The sequence below is a fragment of the Camelina sativa genome, chromosome 12 (assembly GCF_000633955.1).
Source record: "Camelina sativa cultivar DH55 chromosome 12, Cs, whole genome shotgun sequence".
Taxonomy (NCBI): Eukaryota; Viridiplantae; Streptophyta; class Magnoliopsida; order Brassicales; family Brassicaceae; genus Camelina; species Camelina sativa.
Window position 1 is genome coordinate 8,927,584 of NC_025696.1, and position 21,290 is coordinate 8,948,873.

At 38.2% G+C, this 21,290-nt stretch overlaps 4 protein-coding genes and 1 non-coding gene across 5 annotated transcripts; 2 read left to right on the forward strand and 3 right to left on the reverse strand.

Moving 5' to 3' along the window:
- Positions 1,418-9,020, forward strand: LOC104730996 (rho GTPase-activating protein REN1-like). The gene is made up of 24 exons (XM_010450245.2): positions 1,418-1,629; positions 1,734-1,914; positions 2,020-2,088; positions 2,470-2,506; positions 2,811-2,887; positions 3,024-3,094; positions 3,206-3,284; positions 3,739-3,883; positions 4,129-4,245; positions 4,326-4,403; positions 4,513-4,568; positions 4,647-4,716; positions 5,024-5,108; positions 5,911-6,154; positions 6,377-6,607; positions 6,792-7,079; positions 7,197-7,255; positions 7,377-7,437; positions 7,532-7,615; positions 7,712-7,825; positions 7,907-8,076; positions 8,174-8,237; positions 8,318-8,452; positions 8,528-9,020. The coding sequence occupies exons 2-24, from the start codon at positions 1,777-1,779 to the stop codon at positions 8,858-8,860; spliced, it is 2,805 nt and encodes a 934-aa protein (XP_010448547.1). The 5' UTR covers positions 1,418-1,629; positions 1,734-1,776; the 3' UTR covers positions 8,861-9,020.
- Positions 9,119-10,438, reverse strand: LOC104730994 (mitochondrial uncoupling protein 4-like). Its single transcript, XM_010450244.2, has one exon. The coding sequence runs from the start codon at positions 10,225-10,227 to the stop codon at positions 9,274-9,276; it is 954 nt and encodes a 317-aa protein (XP_010448546.1). The 5' UTR covers positions 10,228-10,438; the 3' UTR covers positions 9,119-9,273.
- On the reverse strand, positions 10,636-10,717 carry TRNAS-GCU. The gene has a single exon. It is a non-coding gene; the product is annotated as a tRNA-Ser (tRNA).
- LOC104730997 (ubiquitin carboxyl-terminal hydrolase 16-like) lies at positions 11,721-17,398 on the forward strand. Its single transcript, XM_010450246.1, has 11 exons — positions 11,721-12,414; positions 12,780-14,073; positions 14,179-14,264; positions 14,431-14,516; positions 14,633-14,795; positions 14,881-15,004; positions 15,098-15,255; positions 15,641-15,725; positions 15,823-16,032; positions 16,495-16,556; positions 16,641-17,398. The coding sequence occupies exons 1-11, from the start codon at positions 12,134-12,136 to the stop codon at positions 17,134-17,136; spliced, it is 3,045 nt and encodes a 1,014-aa protein (XP_010448548.1). The 5' UTR covers positions 11,721-12,133; the 3' UTR covers positions 17,137-17,398.
- LOC104730998 (AP-4 complex subunit mu) lies at positions 17,543-20,855 on the reverse strand. Its single transcript, XM_010450247.2, has 13 exons — positions 20,661-20,855; positions 20,210-20,304; positions 19,931-20,134; positions 19,727-19,843; positions 19,523-19,651; positions 19,225-19,351; positions 18,825-18,925; positions 18,639-18,743; positions 18,438-18,532; positions 18,201-18,288; positions 18,063-18,123; positions 17,900-17,973; positions 17,543-17,809 (listed from the first exon to the last, which is right to left on the reverse strand). Exons 1-13 carry the CDS (start codon positions 20,719-20,721, stop codon positions 17,711-17,713), a joined length of 1,356 nt encoding a protein of 451 aa, XP_010448549.1. The 5' UTR covers positions 20,722-20,855; the 3' UTR covers positions 17,543-17,710.

Below are 21,290 nucleotides of genomic sequence, written 5' to 3' on the forward strand. Positions count from 1 at the left end.
AGTGATATATGAACAGAGGTTATTTTATATGACTTTAGGATTTTAATTTTAAAACAAGTCTTAGCTTAGCATACACGCACGCAATATTGTCTATTACTCGGGCCGATCATAAAAGCATCATACAAGTTAACTAATCAATAAAACTGGGAGATAACTCTCTGTTCCATATACACAGGCCTTTTAAAATTTTAACTAGGAATACACCTGGGGCGAAATTGTTACAAATCCACAGGCATTTCAGAGACAGTTTTTGAGCTTTGGCTTTGGAAGTAATTTTTTACTACTTAAAAAACTTTTTGAGAGGAGCTTCTCTGCTTTGGGAGTAAGCAGACTCTTCTTGACGTGCACATTCCAAGCCATATAATATTTCGTGGTAGTTTCTTCTTGGTTAAGGAGAGTCTCAGGGAGACCCCAGATTCTCCACTCTTCGTGAAGCCTTAGAAAACAAAGGTTTCCTGTTGTCAAAAAAAAAAAAAAAAAAAAAAAAAAAAAAAAAAAAAAAAAAAAAAAANTTGTATAAAGACTACAAAATCTAAAGGGTACAATTTGTAGAAAAAAAAAACAATATTATAAATCTTCAAAGAGTATAACACAAACAATAACCCTCCTCATGATTACCTCTTACTGGGTCCGCCATTGAGTTTGATATAATTTTTTTTTTTTTGTTCCTACAGTGAATAACATATAGTTAAATCTGAAAAACTTCATGAGAGATGGAGAAAAAGAAAAGTTAAAGCTTGCAATAGTTGCATAAGTTATAAATGTGAAATGAATAGTATATTGAACCACCTATCACAAAAAAAAAAAAAAAAAAAAAAAAAAANAGACGAATGAACGAGTCCCCATGCACGCAGCATTATTATCGAAAAAGATAAAATCGTTTTATACTAATGGTTCATGTAGATTTATCATTTATATATACAATTATTCAAACTCAAGAGAGATGCCTATAAGCCTAACTCAAATAAAATAAAATAAAGAGAGAGAGTGGTGGAGGGAGGGTCGTGCCCAGCACGATTCAGAAATATTACTGAGGAGGTCAAATCAATTGTAAGGTTGTCATTTTCCTTCTGTCACAAGGAGATAGATAGAGGCTCTTTGATACCATCTAATAATTAATTCCAAAATTAATGTGTTAGAATGTATTAATTGGTGAGACTATAGAGAGATAGATCAAATTAGCACATAATCCATATATATAAACTATAGAGTAGAGAGTTAATTATAAGAGTGTTTATTATTATTTGGGTTAAATAGAGAAAATACTCAAATAGTAATAATGGTTGGAGTTGGAGAAGAGGTCAAAGTGGGGAGAAAAGAAGGAAAAGAAATTTCCCTCCAAGAAAGGAAGGGAGATGATGACGTGTACAACTGCCAGAGAGAGGAGAGAGGAGAGAGGAGAGAGGAGAGTCTAGTCTGGGGGTTCCTCTCATTTCGCCCATTTTTATCGCTTCTCCTCAAACTCCGTTGAAACTCATCAAATCAATCAATCAATCACAATAATCAATAATCATTCTCGCCATTTCTCTCTATTCTCACCCCCTAAAATCAGTAATTTTTTTTAAAAAATTTTTTGATTAATAATTTTACTAATTATCAAATCATCCTTCAGATCGAATCAAATCAAAGGTTTGTTTCTCGAATTCATATTATTCATGGCATCTTCTGGTCAGAATCCGATTCCGTTTACCCTCTCCTCGAATTTGATGATCGTACATTCTTCTTCTCTTTAGTGTGCCCCGTACCGTACGTACGTATATGGCGTGAACCCGAGTTATGGTTAACAAAAACGCAGAATCGTCATCATCATCATCATCATCATCATCATCGTCCTCACAGCCTCAGGCGCAGCCAAACCAACAACAACAACAACAGCAGCCTAACGCTCATGAACAACAAGAGCAGGAGTCTCATGTGCGTCTCTCTCTCTCTCTCTTTTATGATTTTTTTTTGGATATTTATCTCCGAGAAAAATCCCAATCAATGTTCGTTTTTTTTGTTTGTTTGTTCCGATCTCAGGGTGATACCTGTAGCATTCCTCAAGCGCAGTCTGGGAACACAGACTCGCGTACCCGTGCTGGCAACACGGTAATATTGACTCCCTCTATTTGGCATTGTGGTTGAATTGACTCTGTAAATGGAAGAAGACTAGCTTGGTGAATATGTGAAAATGCTCCTTCAGAATCCCTTTTTGGTTAAAATTCCCCTGTCTTCTCCTCCATCGGTCATTGTTGTGCCATAATGAGCATTTATATAATCAATCATTAGGCTTGTTCTGGGTTTCTTATGATCAATTTTACATTCCGAGCTAGAAGGATCGTTATATGCTTTTATTGAATTGGATTCATTGCGTCACATTGACTTAGGGATTGAGTTTTTGAGGTTTAATCATTATGCCTGCTGTTGTTGAATTCATCTTAAAGATATCTCTGACTCTCATGGATTTTGTTTTTTATGTCGACTTTGTAGGTTTTCAAGAGTGGACCGCTATCTATATCATCAAAAGGTAATGTATGCTCTATTCTCTTAGGATGTATACTTAGTTCAGTGTAGCCTTTCTTAGGATGATGACTGATGAGAGTTGTTCTAGTTAGGATGAGATGTTGGCTTAATTCTGACTGGGGGTAACTGTTACTGGCAGAGAGTAAGGACATTTATCACGTTGAAGTGGGTTTTGTAGGCGGGGTTGAACCCTGATAGTGATACTTTACTACGACGGCACTTGCAGAAAAACCACTAGGCTACATGTCCTGTTCAGTGGTTATATCTCAAAAATTGTCTCTCATCACTTTCTGTTTCATTTAATACAGGGATTGGCTGGACATCATGGAAGAAAAGATGGTTTATTTTGACGCGTACTTCACTTGTTTTCTTTCGAAGTGACCCTGTAAGCACTTTTTTCTTTGAAGATATTGTTGAAAAAATCCTAAATCAGATATAGTTTTTACAATTAATTTATACGAGGCATGAGCCCGTTATTATTACAGAGAATGGGTATCTCATATTGTCTGTTCATCTTTCAGAGTGCAGTCCAACAGAGAGGCAGTGAGGTTAACCTGACCCTTGGGGGAATTGATCTCAACAATTCAGGCAGGTTGGCTTATTACTCCAATCATTAAAATCTTCTTCTTCATATATGATGATGTATTATGTTATTCTATGGTTCGGTGTTACTGACATCATAGAACTTCGAACTATCTTTTAGTGTGGTTGTTAAGGCAGATAAGAAGCTGTTGACTGTTCTCTTCCCTGACGGTCGTGATGGACGTGCCTTTACACTCAAGGTTTTTCTCATCACTTTGTTTTCTGTCATTGGTCTCCTTAATCTTGTTTATATCAATTGCATCCACCTCATTTTGCATCTTATATTACGCCCTGAAAATTTCTATGCATTCAGAACCGTTCCTTTTGCTTTTTTGGCTACATGGGTGCCAGTGCCACAACACCGGAATCCAACCTTTAGCTCCTTAAAACTGTTTTTTATTTATTTAGTGAAACTCTGTTTTGTTATGGATGTATTTTCTGACTACCAAGAAATGTAAACCGATTCAACCTTTAGCATCCGCTGATTAATTGTCTATTCTGATGTGCTTTTATCTTTATTATCGTGTTAGCATAGCAGCTTGTGTAAGTTCAAGTTTGACTTAGAAGAATATTTTGGCCTAATCATAAATCACTAAAGGACAGAGAATCAATGATGGATAAACTTTGACCTTATGATTTTGTTTTTTTTTGAAGGCTGACACTATGGAGGATCTATATGAGTGGAAAGCTGCTCTGGAAAATGCTTTGACACAGGCACCAAGTGCTTCCCATGTTATGGGTCAAAATGGTATATTCAGGAATGATCATGCCGATCCCGCTGTTGGTGCTGATGAAAAGAGTATGTTTGTCACCTTTTCAATGGTTTAGTCTTTAAATATATAACAAGATATGTTATGTCTTAAGTGTTGTGAGGATGTCAAATTTTCCTCTCTAGAAAATAAGCAACGTGAGAATATTATTATGTTAAAGGCTGACCAGTTCGTGTTGAAAGGCTCCCCAAAATATGGGCATTCAGTAGATATCGAAATATTAGTTTCTCTTTCAGTTCATTAGACAATGATGCACTTTTTCATATTCTTACAGAAGATGAGACACCAGCAAAATCAACTGTCCTTGGAAGGCCAGTATTACTTGCTTTAGAAGATGTCGATGGAGCTCCATCATTCTTGGAAAAGGCCCTTAGATTTGTTGAAGATCATGGTATTAGTTTTAAGCTTTCAGCTTGATTTGCTGCTTCTTTTACTCACTCTGAACTGAAATAAGACAACAATATCCTGCAGGAGTCAGGATTGAAGGAATCTTGAGACAAGCTGCCGATGTTGATGATGTTGAACACAGGATTCGCGAATATGAGCAAGGTTTGAGTTTTTAAGTATATGTACACGATTACGTGTATTTTATTCTTCTTCTTTTTTTTGTTTCTTTCCTGCTTTGTGCAAGTTATTAATACGTAGGCACTTGGTTCAGGAAAAAATGATTTCAGTCCCGAGGAGGATGCTCATGTTATTGCTGATTGCCTTAAGGTACCTGCTACTATTCAGTACAATACTGAGTTAGCCTATCACTCTTAAACCTATCTAACTGTATCCATAAATGTGCAGTATTTTCTCAGAGAGTTGCCTTCCTCTCCGGTGCCTGCATCTTGTTGCAACGCCCTTCTGGAAGCTTGCCGTAAGTTTATCATTCTCTTTCTGTTTTCTTTAATGTGTGTGTGTGTCCTCTTCCTTGGTGCTCCATCAAAAGCATTTATCTTCCTTGGGGGTTACTGTGATCATTATATTGCTTACTGTTAAGGACAATCAGATGTCTCCATCTTAAATTTGACTGAAAATCTCTTTTAGACATACATATCTACTTTTGTTGTGTTTGTTGTTTTGTACAGAATTGACATATTAGTTGACAATAAAATTGGAATTTGCTCGCCTATTCTCCTTGCAACATATCATATTCCCAGTTTTCTGACGCGTAGCTTTACCAGGTACTGACCGTGGCAATAGAGTCAATGCTATGCGGGCAGCAATCTGTGAATCATTCCCTGAACCAAATCGTCGCCTATTGCAAAGGTTGTCTCTTTTCCACATTTAGCTTACGAAACTGATTTAACATGCTTATAGGGTAAAATAACTTTTGTCATTAGTTCTGATTATTTGTCCTCTTTCAGAATCCTGATGATGATGCAGATTGTAGCCTCTAACAAAACTGTGAACCGGATGAACACAAACGCCGTTGCAGCTTGTATGGCACCTTTACNACTGAGTTAGCCTATCACTCTTAAACCTATCTAACTGTATCCATAAATGTGCAGTATTTTCTCAGAGAGTTGCCTTCCTCTCCGGTGCCTGCATCTTGTTGCAACGCCCTTCTGGAAGCTTGCCGTAAGTTTATCATTCTCTTTCTGTTTTCTTTAATGTGTGTGTGTGTCCTCTTCCTTGGTGCTCCATCAAAAGCATTTATCTTCCTTGGGGGTTACTGTGATCATTATATTGCTTACTGTTAAGGACAATCAGATGTCTCCATCTTAAATTTGACTGAAAATCTCTTTTAGACATACATATCTACTTTTGTTGTGTTTGTTGTTTTGTACAGAATTGACATATTAGTTGACAATAAAATTGGAATTTGCTCGCCTATTCTCCTTGCAACATATCATATTCCCAGTTTTCTGACGCGTAGCTTTACCAGGTACTGACCGTGGCAATAGAGTCAATGCTATGCGGGCAGCAATCTGTGAATCATTCCCTGAACCAAATCGTCGCCTATTGCAAAGGTTGTCTCTTTTCCACATTTAGCTTACGAAACTGATTTAACATGCTTATAGGGTAAAATAACTTTTGTCATTAGTTCTGATTATTTGTCCTCTTTCAGAATCCTGATGATGATGCAGATTGTAGCCTCTAACAAAACTGTGAACCGGATGAACACAAACGCCGTTGCAGCTTGTATGGCACCTTTACTTCTTCGACCCCTTCTGGCTGGTGACTGTGAAATTGAAAATGATTTTGATGTCGGCGGTGATGGTTCTATGCAACTTCTGCAAGCAGCTGCAGCAGCGAATCATGCCCAGGCTATAGTGATAACATTATTAGAAGAATATGAAAGTATATTTGGAGTAAGACTATACTTCTCTCTATGATTAAGGACCTTCTTAGTCGCATGATCATAAATGATGAAGTGGTTTCCTCTCTGCATAGTAATCCGTTCTTTATTACATTAGTATAGTGAAAGCATTGGAGTCAGTGTGAAATGACAACTCCGGATCTTATCATAGTTGCACTTGTGTGCTTATTTTCAGACACTGACTTCTAGCTTCATAAATGGTCTCTGTCTGCAGGAAGGTTCCCTGTCACCGGGCTTGTACTCTGACTCAGAAGAAAGTGGTAGTGGGACAGAGGAGGGATCTGATGATGAAGAGTATGATGAAGAGTATGATGATGGCACCCAGGGATCTGATGACTACACAGATGAGGAAGAGGACCTAGAAAATGAATCTGATGGATCATACAGTGAGAGTGCCGCCTCAGACGACAAATATGCAGAGAGCATTGATCCTGATGACCATACGGCACGTTCATATACTAATCTTCAATATTTAATCTATTTCTCGAAATCTGACGATTACAAGAGTATTTCCATTACAAATGAGTTGCATATTTGGATTCTAGAATTTATTTTAAAGTTTACATTGATGGTACAAGTTCCTTGGTCCTCATCCTTTCTTACTATTGTGTTTGCACTGTTTTCTGCAGATAAATGATAATTTAAGTCCTGTATCAAAATCCCCGAAAGCAAGTAGGGAGCCTAAGAAGCTTTTATCTGGCTCCAGACGATCTTCACTACCACGACACAATGACGGAAAAAAGGATGAGGAAATCGTGTTAAGAGGAGCTGATAATGCAGAGGTAAAGGCTGTTGTAGAGGTCTCAAAACCTGAAGATAAGAATTCATCAACATCAGATGTGGCATCTAGCACTCAAAAACCGTCAACATTATCTGATGCACCAGGAGGAAGTAAAAGGCACTGGGGCCGTACCCCTGTAAGTTTATTTTTCCTTCTGCCTTTTTTATTTCGAGGGACCAGCTCTCTATGTGTTTTATCTATCTCTTAAGGGGATCCAGACATATACTAAACGGTTGGTGTTTTATGTTCTCAGGGGAAGAAAAACCTGTCAATGGAATCTATTGATTTCACAGCGGAAGTGGATGAGGACAAGTAAGTATTATCATCTTGACAAATGATTTACATCGTTATGGTTCTTACAAAAATTCATATTTGTTTGGACTAGAATTCATGGTTTACATGGGTTTCATCTGACAATGTTAATATTCTGCAGTGCTGACATTGAGAGACTTGAGTCAACCAAATTGGAGCTGCAAAACAAAATTACAGAAGAGGTCACGATAAGTCCTTTTGAGTATCTTTGCCTTTGCTACCTCGTTTGGCAATACAAGTGATGATTTTAAAATACCTCCATGTTTGGTAGAACAGGTCAAAAACAATGCAGTTCTACAGGCTAGTTTGGAGCGACGGAAGAAGGCTTTGTACGGGCGGCGCCAAGCTTTAGAGCAAGATGTAAGTGTAAAATAAAACCATATCTTAGCTATGTGAAGTTTGTTTTATTGAGTGTCTATGTTTAGGTTTATGAATTTGTGTTATACCTTCCTCTAGGTGGAAAGACTACAAGAACAGTTGCAGCAAGAGAGAGACAAGAAATTAGCCCTGGAAACGGGACTGAACGTGTCAAAAGGGAATCAACATATTCCAGAAACAATTGATGAAAAGGTTGCTCTTCATCTTTGTCTAGAACTAGTTGATCTTTTGGCTGGTTATAAAAAGTACATAACTTCGAAGACATGTCTGCAGTTGAAGAAAGATTTGCAAGACGTAGCTCAGGCGGAGGCTGATATTGTCAACTTGGAACATAAAGTTGATGATCTTGAAAATAGACTTGGTCAACAGGACGTTAAAGCCTCTGGTTCCACGCATGGTAACAGCAAAGAATCTCGGAAAATGCCAGAGCACAATGCAAAGATGTAAAGGATTCACAACAGATCCACATTTAACGTCACAACCTTTGATTTAAACCATATCAAAGCTAATTAGTAGTTTTCTTTCAACTTTGTCACACAGGAAGGAGAAACAAAAGGATACTGAAGCAGCCTCTACTCACATTTTTGAAAGGTCAACGTCCAAGGTAACCACTGTGATATATGTCTATCAAATTGTGTTTTCTTCCTATGTATTTATCCACTACAGACGGGCAACAATTTGCAGGATGGGCAAACGGCTGCAAGAGAAAATGAGACGGAGAAGCAACAGGATTCACGGAGCAAAAGCTCGCAACAAGAAATGTCACGTGGCACCTCAAAGCTGGCAGGCATGTCAAAGAGGTCTGGCACAAAGGGAGATGTAAGTTTACATACTGAAACCATTAAATTTCATTCAAATATCGTTCAAAAACTAGATGCTGAGTGCAACAAACAGGGAAGCACAACAACAACTTCTGCACTTTCCAAATTGACAATGCGACTCAACTTCCTGAAGGAGAGACGAAGTCAGATTGCAAACGAGCTCCAAAACATGGACAAAGGAAGAACTTCAGGGCAACCCAGTCCATCCTCAGGGCAAAACCGTGTATCAGAGGAAACCGAGAAAGGATCAGGGTCGAACTCGAACAAGGACTCAGACAGTGGCAAAATCCAAAGCGCACATGTTCTTGACAGAGGAAGATCGGAGAACGGAGGAGGAGACAGAGGCAGAGGATCATCTGGAGGAAGCCAGATTCCCAACACTACACCGAGAACCTTTTCCAGATGAGATCTCTTTCTTAGAGCTGCTTAACTCCAGATGTACAGCCGCCAAATTAACCCCAGCACCATTATATGCCTTATTCTTTCACCCCAACAACAAAATAACAGATTCATTCTTTTTTAGTCCACTCCCCACTCTCTCTCTCTCTCTCTCTTATCTTGCTTCAGCCTTTTCTTTGACCAAATAAACTACACATTTTTTTTGTTTGTGTTTCAACTGTGCGTTGGATCTGTTGTTTTGGTAGTGAACATTCACATCAGTATAGAAACCAAAAATTGAATTGTATTTATAACACCAATGATTGAACAAAAAATATATTGAACTCCTCTTCTCTCTTTGGGTTCACTACTGTATTTCAAAAATGAATAAATCAATTTAAAGTAGTCGTCATCATCAATAAAAGAATAGTAGTAGTAATATCAAAAATCACGAAGCAGCTTCTTGATTTGCTCCAAGGTAACGAAGAGAACAACAGTGAAAGGTCCTTGCCTACAAACCGTAGGAACAAAGCCTTTATAAAGAGCCATTGCTCCTTCAGCTCTAACCGTCTTAACCGCACAATCCAACGCGCCTTCGTAAGCTCCCACCTTCATATTCATCACTCTCGTCTTTATCACATCCACCGGATTCGAAGCCACAGAAGCAACAAACCCCGCCGCGAAACTCGCAACCACGTGAGTCCCGAGCCCATCCTCAATCACACCACTCTCCAGTATCCCTTCCTTGAACTGATCGTAAGAGGCAAGCTGAGCTGCAGTCACAATCATTGCTCTGTTAATCGTCAGAGCCGAGCCACGCCACAAGCTCGTTACGCCTTCTCCTTTCACCATGCTCTTGATCGCGTCACCTACTCCGGCGTAGTTACGACGCTGTGCTAAAGGAAGTCTCCCGTCAGCTTGCATCCTAACCATCGCCACGTCGGCTGGATTTCCAACGGCGGCTCCGATCCCACCAGCGACAAGCCCCGCTCCGATCTTACGGCTCAGACTCAGCTTCCCTGACTCAGGATCAGACCATTTGGTCTTAAGCACTTCGTATAGACCCATCCTGGTGGTGGAATAGAGAGTCTGACGGAGAAGAGTAGCGGAGACGCCGGAGAATAACGCGGCGGCGCCTTCCGACTTGACGATGTTGATTCCGAGTGAAATCGGTCCAATTTTGGGAACGGAAGACGTGGTGGTGGTCTCGGCGGCGAGAAAAGCTGCAGGAGAAGAGTTGGGGAAAGCGAGAGCTGGACGGAGGAGAGTGACGGTGGTGGAGGTAGGAGCTTCGCCGTGGAGCTGAAGACGAACCTTGATGAGATCGAGAGGGTGAGTGGAGCAACCGGCGATTACAGAGGCAATACCACCTTCAACGAAACTTTTAGCGCTCATTTTTGTGGAAATCGGAAGGAAGAGAGGATGAATTGAGGTTGTTGTTGTTGTGTGAGTGAAGACGATGAAGGAGAAGAAGAGGGAAACAAAGGGTATTTATTTATTTGTAGTGAAGTTTTTGGTGACGCGGTTTTGTCTTGTGTTCAATGTTGACGACGAACGATGAGTGTTGAGACTTGAGAGAGTGTGTCTAAAATCTGAAGTCTGAACGATCTCTCGATCATTAAAGTAAACCCTAATTAAGTCAGTCAGATTTGCCGGGTCCAAAATATAAAAGTAGTCAAAAAAGTAGAAAAACGTGTGAGTGAGTCAGAGACAGCCCACTGTTATCTTTATGGGCTTATCACGACCGAGACGTGTGTCTTAATTGGGCCTTTTTACCTTTTATGTCTAAAAAAGAAAAGTAATCGTCGCCTGAGAGATTCGAACTCTCGCGGGGAAACCCCATGTACTTAGCAGGCACACGCCTTAACCACTCGGCCAAAGCGACTTATTGTTAATAATTCTAAATAATTAGTTATAGACGCTATTATGATTTCTTCTAGTGTGGAACTAGTACAGGTTCTTTGTAGTTTGCTAGTTTTATTTGTAAAATTTTCTTTCATGTAGTCAGAAGAAATTTTACTTCACACTATTATTTTACTCAATTGTTAGGTTCATTGATGTTATATTGTTTTCTTTTGGAATAGAAATGAATCTTAAATATTTTTTTAAGTAAAGAAATAAGATGAAATTTGACTTGAAATAAATAATGTTCTACAATATGACTCTTTGTTGATCTAGTCTTTACGTTTGATATCGACTATTATCTTTATCAATATGGTGAATTGAATATAATTCTCGCCGGATATATTCTAACAATTTTTTTGGAATACTCATTTCATTTTGAACCAATAATTTAGTTGGCAATTACATGTTTAGTGTAATAGTGTTTTTACATTAACCAAAATTTGATGATTATCTTCCAAGATATACATAATACAAGTTTACAATCTTGAGTAAGTATTACTGGACTAACTTGCTGGGTAGCAGAAGATGAAAACGCGTAACTAAATTTTGTATGTCATAGATATAATAATAATTTGTGTAGATTGCAAATACTGGATTAATGGTTGTATATATGGTAACCATTTATAGTAAGTTAATTTTTTTTTTTTATCATATATCAAAAGACGACATAAATTTATATATCAATTTGTAAAGAAAAATAACAAAAAAAATTAAAATGAAAGACAAAGAAATTGGCACTAATATATACATTTATTTATTAAAGTAGATAATTACAAGTTCCCATCAATATAATTTTTAACTTGACTAAGACAAAAACTTTTTTCTTTTTGTCAACAGGCTAATACATATTTTCCATTGAACAATTATTATTATTAAAGAAAAAGAATTGATGGTAATAAAAAATCCAAAATGACGTTAGAAAAAAAAAAGTAATCTGGTAATAATAAAAAAAAAAAGCAGAAAACGTCTTGGTTTAGAAAAGTAATATCCTTTGTCTCATATTTTCTTCTTCCTCCTCCTACCGTAGAAGAATCTCTCCACTCTTTTCCTTCCCTTGGAAACCCTAAAACCAGAATCACCCAAATTTCTCAACTTTTTTAATTTCCAGAGAATATACAAAAACAACCCAACTTGTGCTCTCGAAGGGTTTTTGTTTATACCGTCTGATCTTGGAATTTTCCTGTGTCGTCATTTCGGAAGCTTACCCACCAGCGAAATCCCAAAAAAAAACTATTTTCTGGGTTTTGTTTCCTTCTTTCTTCTGCATGTGCTAAAATCCACCGGAGTGATCTTCACAGTTCACCTCCGGTCCCGGCTAATTTTACGCCGGTGGAGAAAATCTATGGTTGGTGGTCCAGATTTGTTTCCAATTGTTTGTGCATCTGGTGGAGGATAAATGCTCCTTGTTTTGGATCTAGGGATTTCGTCTCTTGTCCTTGTGATCTCTTTTGTTTTACCTTTGATCGGCTTCGTTGTCCGACACAAATGGAGGGTCGCTGCTCAAAGAAGGGAAGAGATTAGGAGACTTCTTATTCATGCCTCTGAAGAGGCTGCTAGGGCTGAGCAAGAGGCTTCTTTTGAGTTCTCTTCTGTTGCCGTTTCTAATGTCTTCCATTGTCCTGTGTGCTATTGTCTTGCCACTACTCGTTGCTCTCGCTGCAAATCCGTTCGGTATTGGTATGCAAATTCCTATCCTTTCAATTTCAGAATTTAGTGTGTATGGTTCTAGAGTTATGATTGTACTGCATTACCTGGTGAGACTTGGTCAATTGGAGTGAGTAGAAGGGAAAGAATAAGATGTACTTCTGTAACTTTAGCAATACTCAAAGTGCATCTGGAGAGATTAGTTAGTTTGGGAGGAAGTGCAGTATATGTATCTGTGATAATGTGCTGTTGATAAATTTATTTTAATTCGATAGTTTAAGCTTTGCGCTATAATGTCTGTCAAATTCTCAACCTTTTTCCCCATCCGCATATGTGAAGTTTCGTTCCCAACATGTCTTAGTGATACTTTGGAACTTATTTTGCTTTTCTTTTCTCAGTTCTGGGAAATGCCAAATCATTCACTGGCGGCAAGGTCACAAAGATGAATGTCGTCCTGCTCCCATTATATATGATGATGAAGATGAGAAAAGTGATTCTGATCTGAGTTGCATAGAAGAAAATGAACCGAGTACTGCTGATGAAACTTTATTGGAGCATCCAGAACCAGTTTCTATGCCTAGCAAGGAAGCAATATTCTCTGATCCTGCTAAATCTCCTGAAGATGGGAATGGAGATATTGCAGATAACAAAGATGACCTTATAGATAAGGAAGAAGCTGTTTCTGTTGCTGAAACATCTGGATCCTCGTTTTCTGGTTTCTCCTCCTCCCCCCGTAATGACTCTGGTGATGAGATTTCTTCTCGTTGTGGGAGCTTCAGTTCTTCTGATTCTGAGAGACCAGAATCTCCACTTGATGCTCGTGTTTCTGCACAGTCAGAGGAGACCTGTTTCAACACCATTGATGATGCTCCATCCAAACCGTTGTCTCCTAAATTTGTGCATTTGGTTGAGTCTGTAGATAACCTCGCTAGTATACCTAAATTAAGTCTGCATAAACCTGGGGGTGATGCTGGGCAGAACCAGATCCAATCAAGTAGCTTACGCTCATTAGTTACGGATGGGCATCCAGGATCCGCTGACCCGTCTCCTCTGAAGTCATCTGATTTTTGGGGTACGGCCCTTGGATCAGCTGAATATCTTAGTGACAGTTGTGATAGTTCTAAATCTGATGGACCTGGTAAATCTTCTCTGCATTTCTCCTATGGCTCCTCCAGAGACGCTTCAGTTACTAAAGTTTCTGGGCATAGGAGTAGCATTTCAGAAGAAGCTCCCAGGGCTGCACCAGTGAGTTCTTCTATTGAAGTGAATTTAAAAGAAAGAAAGGCTAAAAGATCTGTTAAAGCTGAAATTTCATTACCAACTTTCTCTTCTACTGATGCGCCAAGTTCTTTGGGCACTACTGATTTGTCTCCTATGACCCTTCAGAAGTCAAAGAGTGCCAGTAGTGAAAGTCGCTGTATGTTGGACCCTAGGAAGGTTGGGGAAGTCCAACTTTTGGCATCCAAGGCCTCAAATACTAGGGAGTGTACTGATGTTATGAAACATTCTCCTCTAGGTGCAAAAACGGGAAGAGTTCTTGACCATCAGAAACAGAATGGTGTTACCGTTCACCATATAAATTCTCTACATGGAAGATGTGGTTTGAAGGCATCAGCACAGAAAGTTGTAGACCAGTGGAGAAGACCGAAGTCATCATCTGAAAATGAGATGGTAGGAAGACATGGTCGTAAGGTAATCACTGAGTTCTAGGATGCTATCATCATTCTGCAACACATACTTCCTACATTAACAATCAGCACAGCTATTTATTCTTATTAATCTATTTGTGACATGCAGGGGCTCTTTCCATATGAAGACTTTGCTAAGCTGTATACAAATAAAATTGAGTTCCAGCCTTGTGGCCTCATTAATGTTGGGAATAGGTGACCCCAGTTTCCTCTTTTTATAGTCCTTTTTATCCTGGGAATTATGCTTTCTGAAGAAGTGCATATTATTTTGTGGCTTTTATAAAGTCTTCAGCGCTTTGCTGTAATACAAAGTAATGTGTAGCTCACTCGCTGATGCAAACAAATATTCTTGTTCTTTCAGCTGCTTTGCTAATGTTGTCTTCCAATGCCTGATGTTCACTCCTCCTCTGACGACATACTTCCTCCAGCAATTTCATTCTAGAGCATGTGCGTCACTGGTCCTAAGTTATTTTCTTTTTGATGCGCTATATGCTACTTATTTTGGAAGGTTATGTTCTACAATCATCGTTATATCAGGCTCTTACTAGGTCGTTTAATTATAGGTCCAAACAAAGAACAGTGCTTCACCTGTGGGTTTGAGAAGTTGGTCTTAAAGGCAAAAGAAGGGAAGTCTCCACTATCCCCTAATGGGTTGTTATCTCAGTTGCAGAGTATTGGAATCTTTCTTGGGAATGGCAAGGAAGAAGATGCACATGAATTCCTTAGGTGAACTGAAGTTTCTGTAGTCGAGTGAACTCTCATGCATACATTTAAGAATATTGTTTTAATTTATTTTCCTTGCAATTTGCAGGTTTGTTGTCGATACAATGCAGTCTGTGTGCATTAAGGCATCTGAAAATGATATGCCGAAGACTAGCAAATTAGAAGATACAACTCTTATTGGTTTGACATTTGGGGGATACCTCCGATCAAAGGTATCATTACCTAGTACATTTTACTTTACTCATTTTACATAGGTTTGGAGGGAGTTATAATCCTTTTTATTTGAAAATTATGATGTCTGCCAGATTAAATGCATGAAATGTCAAGGAAAATCTGAGCTTCGCGAAAAAATGATGGATCTAACGGTTGAGATTGATGGGGATATTAGCACCTTGGATGATGCTTTGCGTCGATTTACAAGGACTGAGATATTGGATGGAGAAAACAAATACAGATGTGACAGGTTGGTCAGCACTTCCTTATAATGTGTTGAAGTTCGCGTGGTCCTTTGATATGTATATATATTTTTTTCATGTTTTGGAGATAGAGTTTTTACATCAGCTTTATGTATGGTTCTTAGATGGGTAGGATACAAGTTGATTTAGAGTTCATGGTCAACCATATCATTCCCTTTTATGAATTTTAATTACAATACCTTGTTCCATGACCAGCTGCAACAGAGTTCCCCTCTAGCTATCATGACAGAATTTTTTTGAGTATATCATGGTCTTGTATTTGCGTAGTTTAAACCAATCATCTGTGGCCTCTTATAAAACTACATTCGATTCTGGCTGTGAGGTTTACATTCGAAGGTTAATGGGTGCTAACTTTTGTATTTCTGTGCGCAGCTGTAAATCCTATGAGAGAGCCAAAAAGAAGCTGAAAATTACGGAACCTCCTAATGTCCTTACAATTGCACTAAAACGATTCCAGGTAATTAATATCTTCAATGAAGACCTGGTTTGTTTCTGTTGAGTTCCATCTGTGTTTTCTTGTCTTTTCACAATTTCGCTACACTTAATTCTTAAAGGCAGGAAAGTTCGGGAAGCTCAATAAGTTTATAAGGTTTCCAGAAACTCTAGATTTGGCACCATATGTCAGTGGAGGGAGTGAAAAATCACATGACTACAAACTCTATGGAGTCATTGTTCACTTGGATATAATGAATGCGGCGTTTTCTGGCCACTATGTCTGCTATATCAGAAATCAAAATAAGTGGTACAAGGCTGATGATAGCACGGTAAGTTTCTCATATATTATCATTGGAATGTTGGTTGTGAATTGGTTTCTAAATAAGCTTTGTTTTTGTTACATTTTTACCTGTGTTTGATATATGTTGCACTTTGGAAGTAAATAGAATTTCCTACCTCTCTGACAACATTATAGGTGTACATTGTTTGCTTCTTCCTTTTCTATGTCGAATTTCTTAGTTTTGAATGGATAATAATTATATAATTTCCCCTTCCCTTGGAAAATGAGATTATATTGTAAATAGGATATATTGTAGCTGGTTTTATTGGCTTTTCTAGAACATTTGTTCCAACCTCATTGAAGTCTGAAAGTCTTTGGATTGGTTTTGTGAGAGGAATAGCGTTGGTTGCTACTCATTTACTGGTCTCTTCTTGTCATCTTCATCTCTTGATCACAAGTTTGAAGAGAAATTCTATGTTTAATTCTTCTGGTGTGCATTGATTGTTTTCAGGTAGTAACTTCTGATGTTGAAAGGATCTTGACGAAGGGAGCGTATATGTTGTTCTATGCAAGGTGAGATACCTCTCTCACTCTTTAAGATTGTGGATTATAATTGATCTGATTACTTATGCTACGTATCGAATGAATTGACAACAGGTGCTCTCCAATGCCTCCAAGACTAACAATGTGTACCAAAGCCGAAGCATCCAATAAAAAATGCAGGGTGCCAGTACCTAAAGCTAATGAGAAAACTACCATATCCATACCACGGCCTGTGTCTACTTCAAGTCCTGTGGTGTCTTCCAACACTCCCGGTGGTGGTCGATCTGGCAATATACAGTCGTTTTATTCCAGTTTCCAGAGGCTGCAGAGAATTTTAGAAGAGGACTCATCAAGTGACAGTTCTTCTCTCTTTGACAGCAACTCAGATGAATGCTCTTGTAGCACAGACAGTACAAGCACGGATGACTTTGCTGATTTCATTTTTGGAGATCATCAGGGACGGGCTCACGGACAGTCTGAGGCTCCTTCACCAACATCATCTTCTTCTTCGTCTTCTCCTGTCTTCACAAGGCATTCGCCTTTGAGTCGTTCTTCTCCAGAAACGTACGGAACCTCAAGACATCAGTTGCCTTTGGGAAGAGAAAGGTGAGAGGGATTTTTGTCCACCGGCCCGATTAAATCAAAGTAGTAGAACAAGTAGTTGATTACACGTAGATGGAGTGGTTTTATTAACAACCTCCCCTAGGCTTGGTGAAAGTGGTTAATGGGAAGTGGTATATAGTAGTGTACAGTGGGGAAGAGAGATTTTGCCCATGAAAATGTATCAGGTAATGGAAGGGAATTTACGTTTGTTAATAAGTTGTATTGATTTCACTATGATCATCAATAAAGCTAATCTAATTGCATCTCAACGCTGCTCTTTCACTACTTTACGATTTGCGTAACGTAGAATCTTGGAATTGACCAGGAAAGATTCAATGGATGTAATTCTGCAGATTACATATTTGGAGATCATATGATGTTTTCAGGGAAAAACAAAACAAAAGAATCAATGATACCAAAGAAGAAAATATCCAAAAAAAAAGAGAGAACATTTAACATGTACTGCAAAGCAATCCTCTTAAAACTTGAAGAAGTATGATCCGGAAATAAACAGACATTGTGGAGAAGAAAAGAGACAGTATTATTAAAACATACAAGTGACAAACATTATCTGAAAGAAGTCATATCCGAGCCACATATGAATTGGCCTGTGTAACGTATCTAACCCAACGATATGGATTGTAACTACTTGATTTCTTTGCTATCTGCAAGTATTTGACCTGCATCACCCAATCCATTAGAGATGGTTGAAGAGGACGGTTAATGGTAATACAAGAAGGAAAAATCTCAAGAACCGGCGTTATACTTACCTGAAGTTTAGAAACATTGTACATTGGTATCGTGAAAGTCATGCTGACCGGCCCTGCTTCCTTTGTGATATTACCTAAAATTGAAATTGAAAACTATCAGCAAGCAATACTTTATTTTTCTCTGAGAGAACGAATGAATAACTTTTGTCTTAGGGGGGGTCACCATGAAATTCCTGTGAAAACGTTAGCTTTGCACGCAGTGTATGTTCAGCCCCGCCAACAATCTACAACACCACAGTTGTTAGCTAATGGTAGCACAATACAATAGTTCAAAATACCACGTGAGAGATTAAACACTTGCCTTTTTTAAATTCCATTCAAGCATTTTGCTCGATTCCTTGAAATCTGTCCTCTGTCCAGCCGCACCGAGTTCCAACTCAAAACTAGCCCTGTCACAACAAACATAATCCGTTGAATCTATCTCAAGTGTGGTTCAGATTTTGGAATACCCAAAGCTAGAATTTATGAAACTGTATTTATGAAACTCTTCCCACATGTATCTCGGTAATGCACTTGTACAATAAAAAAAGTGATGTACCTGGAAGTATAATTTGGCAATGGCATCTGAACTGTAACTGTGTTGGCAATTATGTCTGAAGGGAATTCAGCACGTATTTTGATTATCACTTCAGCCTAAATTTTAGCAACCAGAAATATATGACTTAAGCACTGGGATAAAAAGTAAGAAATTTTTCTAGTTTTCATCTGACTCAGAAAACTTGTACGCATGAAATTTCACCTTAAGGCGTCCAGCCTCTTCAATCAAGGTATTAACATGAAAAGGAGGCTTGAACTCCTGGGTCATACGGTAATTCATTACTGGAAATTCACCATCTGGTGGAACCTGAAAAGCAGAACGCACGTTAAATAGCAATACAACATGCTATGACAAGATGTTTTCTGTGAAATATATTTTAAAGCTCACCAGGGACAAAGTTCTATCAGAATCGAAGGTATCCAGACGAACAGACTCATGAAAATTGCAATCATCAAGTATCACCCCTGAACCTGAAGAACTCCTATAATCTGCAACATTTCAAGAGTGATGTTACCAAGGGTTAGATAGTCTTACCAGATCAACCCTACTTGATAATGATGAGCCTCAAAGAAGAATGCTACAGTAGTAGCAATATCTATTCAAGAATCGGGTTATGAAGAAAGCCTTGTAAGTGGAAACATGCAGTTTAGTTGACATTTAAAGCATTCTCAAAGCCCAAATTACGGAAAAAGACACCAAGATTTCAAAGAGTGAGACAAGATAGAATATCACGTAGATTCCTTCCTAAGATAATAATGTTGATTTAAAGGGGTGTAACAAGCAATACCATATACTGATCTTCCTCCTCTTCCTATGTTTAGGTCTTCATTAAGAGCTAAACGAATTTCTGGATTACCAGAAAGATAGCTCTTCATTTGAATGGTGCCATCAATCTCAGAAGTCAGTATATAACCCTGTTCACAAATCAGAAAAATATGGATCATTTTCAATTTTCATCAAGACACTAACATTACGATGCAACTACATTTATTAGGACATAGTATCACTGATATGGCAAGGTGAAAAGAGTATGGCAAGACTTATATAGTTTTGGTATAATAAACTTCAAAAGAGTAACTACTCACGCTTGAACTAAAAGTAACACTGATTTTCTCGATGATGTCCACAAAAATTTCCTCTCTTCTCCGACCCCCAGGGTCATTAGCTACAACCGATTTCGTAACAGCTGTTCCAGGCATTCTTTTGGCTCCTTGCTGCATAACATTAATATAAAGGGCCAGTCACATATGACATACATACAAGGAGGAGGAAAAAAAGAACAATCTTACTGTGAAAATGGCGGCAGGATCGATAGGTTGAAGACGTGCAGGAGAAACCACAATAGGCTCATTGAATATATAGGATTTCAAAACCTCAGTAGATGTAGTTTGCACATAACCAAAATCCTAAATCAATTAGAGCAATGAGGTCATATTAAATTAAACACAAAACATCTACTAAACAGAAATATACTTGCTAATAATGAGACTTACAATTACTTCATCGAGCAACTCATACACAAGCACAAAATTCTTCCTGAATGAATCTTCATTCAAAACACCAAGATAATCCTTAATAACACGAGCGATCCTTTGTAGAAGCTCCAAAACAAGAGACGGTGACACGTTAACTCTCGTTGTCGCAACAAAATAAAGTCCAACAACCTTGACATGGAAGTAGTTCACGCCATCCACATTCTATAATCACACACACAAAGCGTCAGATAAAACCATTATAGCTCACAAACAAACAGAAAGGATAATAATACCTACAAAGATAGGTGGTGCCTCAGCATTTCCATCCTCCTTCCAGAACTTGACTTTACGAAAGAACGTCTCTGTACTGCCTTTTGGTACCTCAGCCCGGTCTGTATCAATAAAATGTTAACACATTTTGAAATTTTCTAGTGGATCCAACTAAATCGCATCAGCTCAAACAAACAGAGAATCTAAAGGGATTCCATATCTCCACTGATCATTACGATTCCAAGAATTACATCTTCTCCAACTAATTGAATAGTTACAATCTGATCTGAGAATTCAGCTCAACATATATGTCATCGGATAGGAAATGCTGGTAGATCAAACAGATCAATGAGCTTAGAGAAGCTTCAATGTAAAAATTCTCAGAAAACAGTGACAATGAGTCTCGACTCTGAAGAGGGGAAACAAAAACAAGGAAGAAGCAGAGAGAGGGGATCAGATCGGGAGAAAAGGAGCTTACAGTCACGGAAGACGATGTTGTCTCCTCGCTGAGATAAGACGAAGAACTGAGAGATCATCATGTTTCCTTTAGCGGTGGATTCCGACGATTCACCGCGAGTTTGGTTTTGAGTCTACTGAACGCCGATCGGTTTTCGTCTTCTGAGTAATCTGGTTCTGGTGGTGAGGTGGTTCACGTTTTTTTACCAATTTGCCCGTCGTTATCGTAAAGCCTCTTCGTCGCTCAGAAGGTTCTGTGCTTTCGATAGATTATGATCTCTTGTTCTTCTACGGGCCTATTTTTGGACATTACTAAGGCCCAAATCCTCTCTTTTAAATAAAAAAAAAATCCGGAATTTTTAAACCTGCAAAGTATAAATATTCAATTTCCATAACTAGTTTAAAATTAATCAGATTTCTATAACCGCAAATAAAAATAAAAATTTATTATTATTTGTTTTTTACATGTATTATGTTATAAATACTAAATTATCTTCTTAAAATTATAATAAAATTTTTGGTTTTAATGATTTATCAGGCAATGATGCTAAGTGCATAAAGCTCAGAGAACTCACAAAATGACCAAGTATTCCAAATAAAACATTTAAACTTTATTTTTTAGATTCGAGTCAGAAACACATGACATAATAAC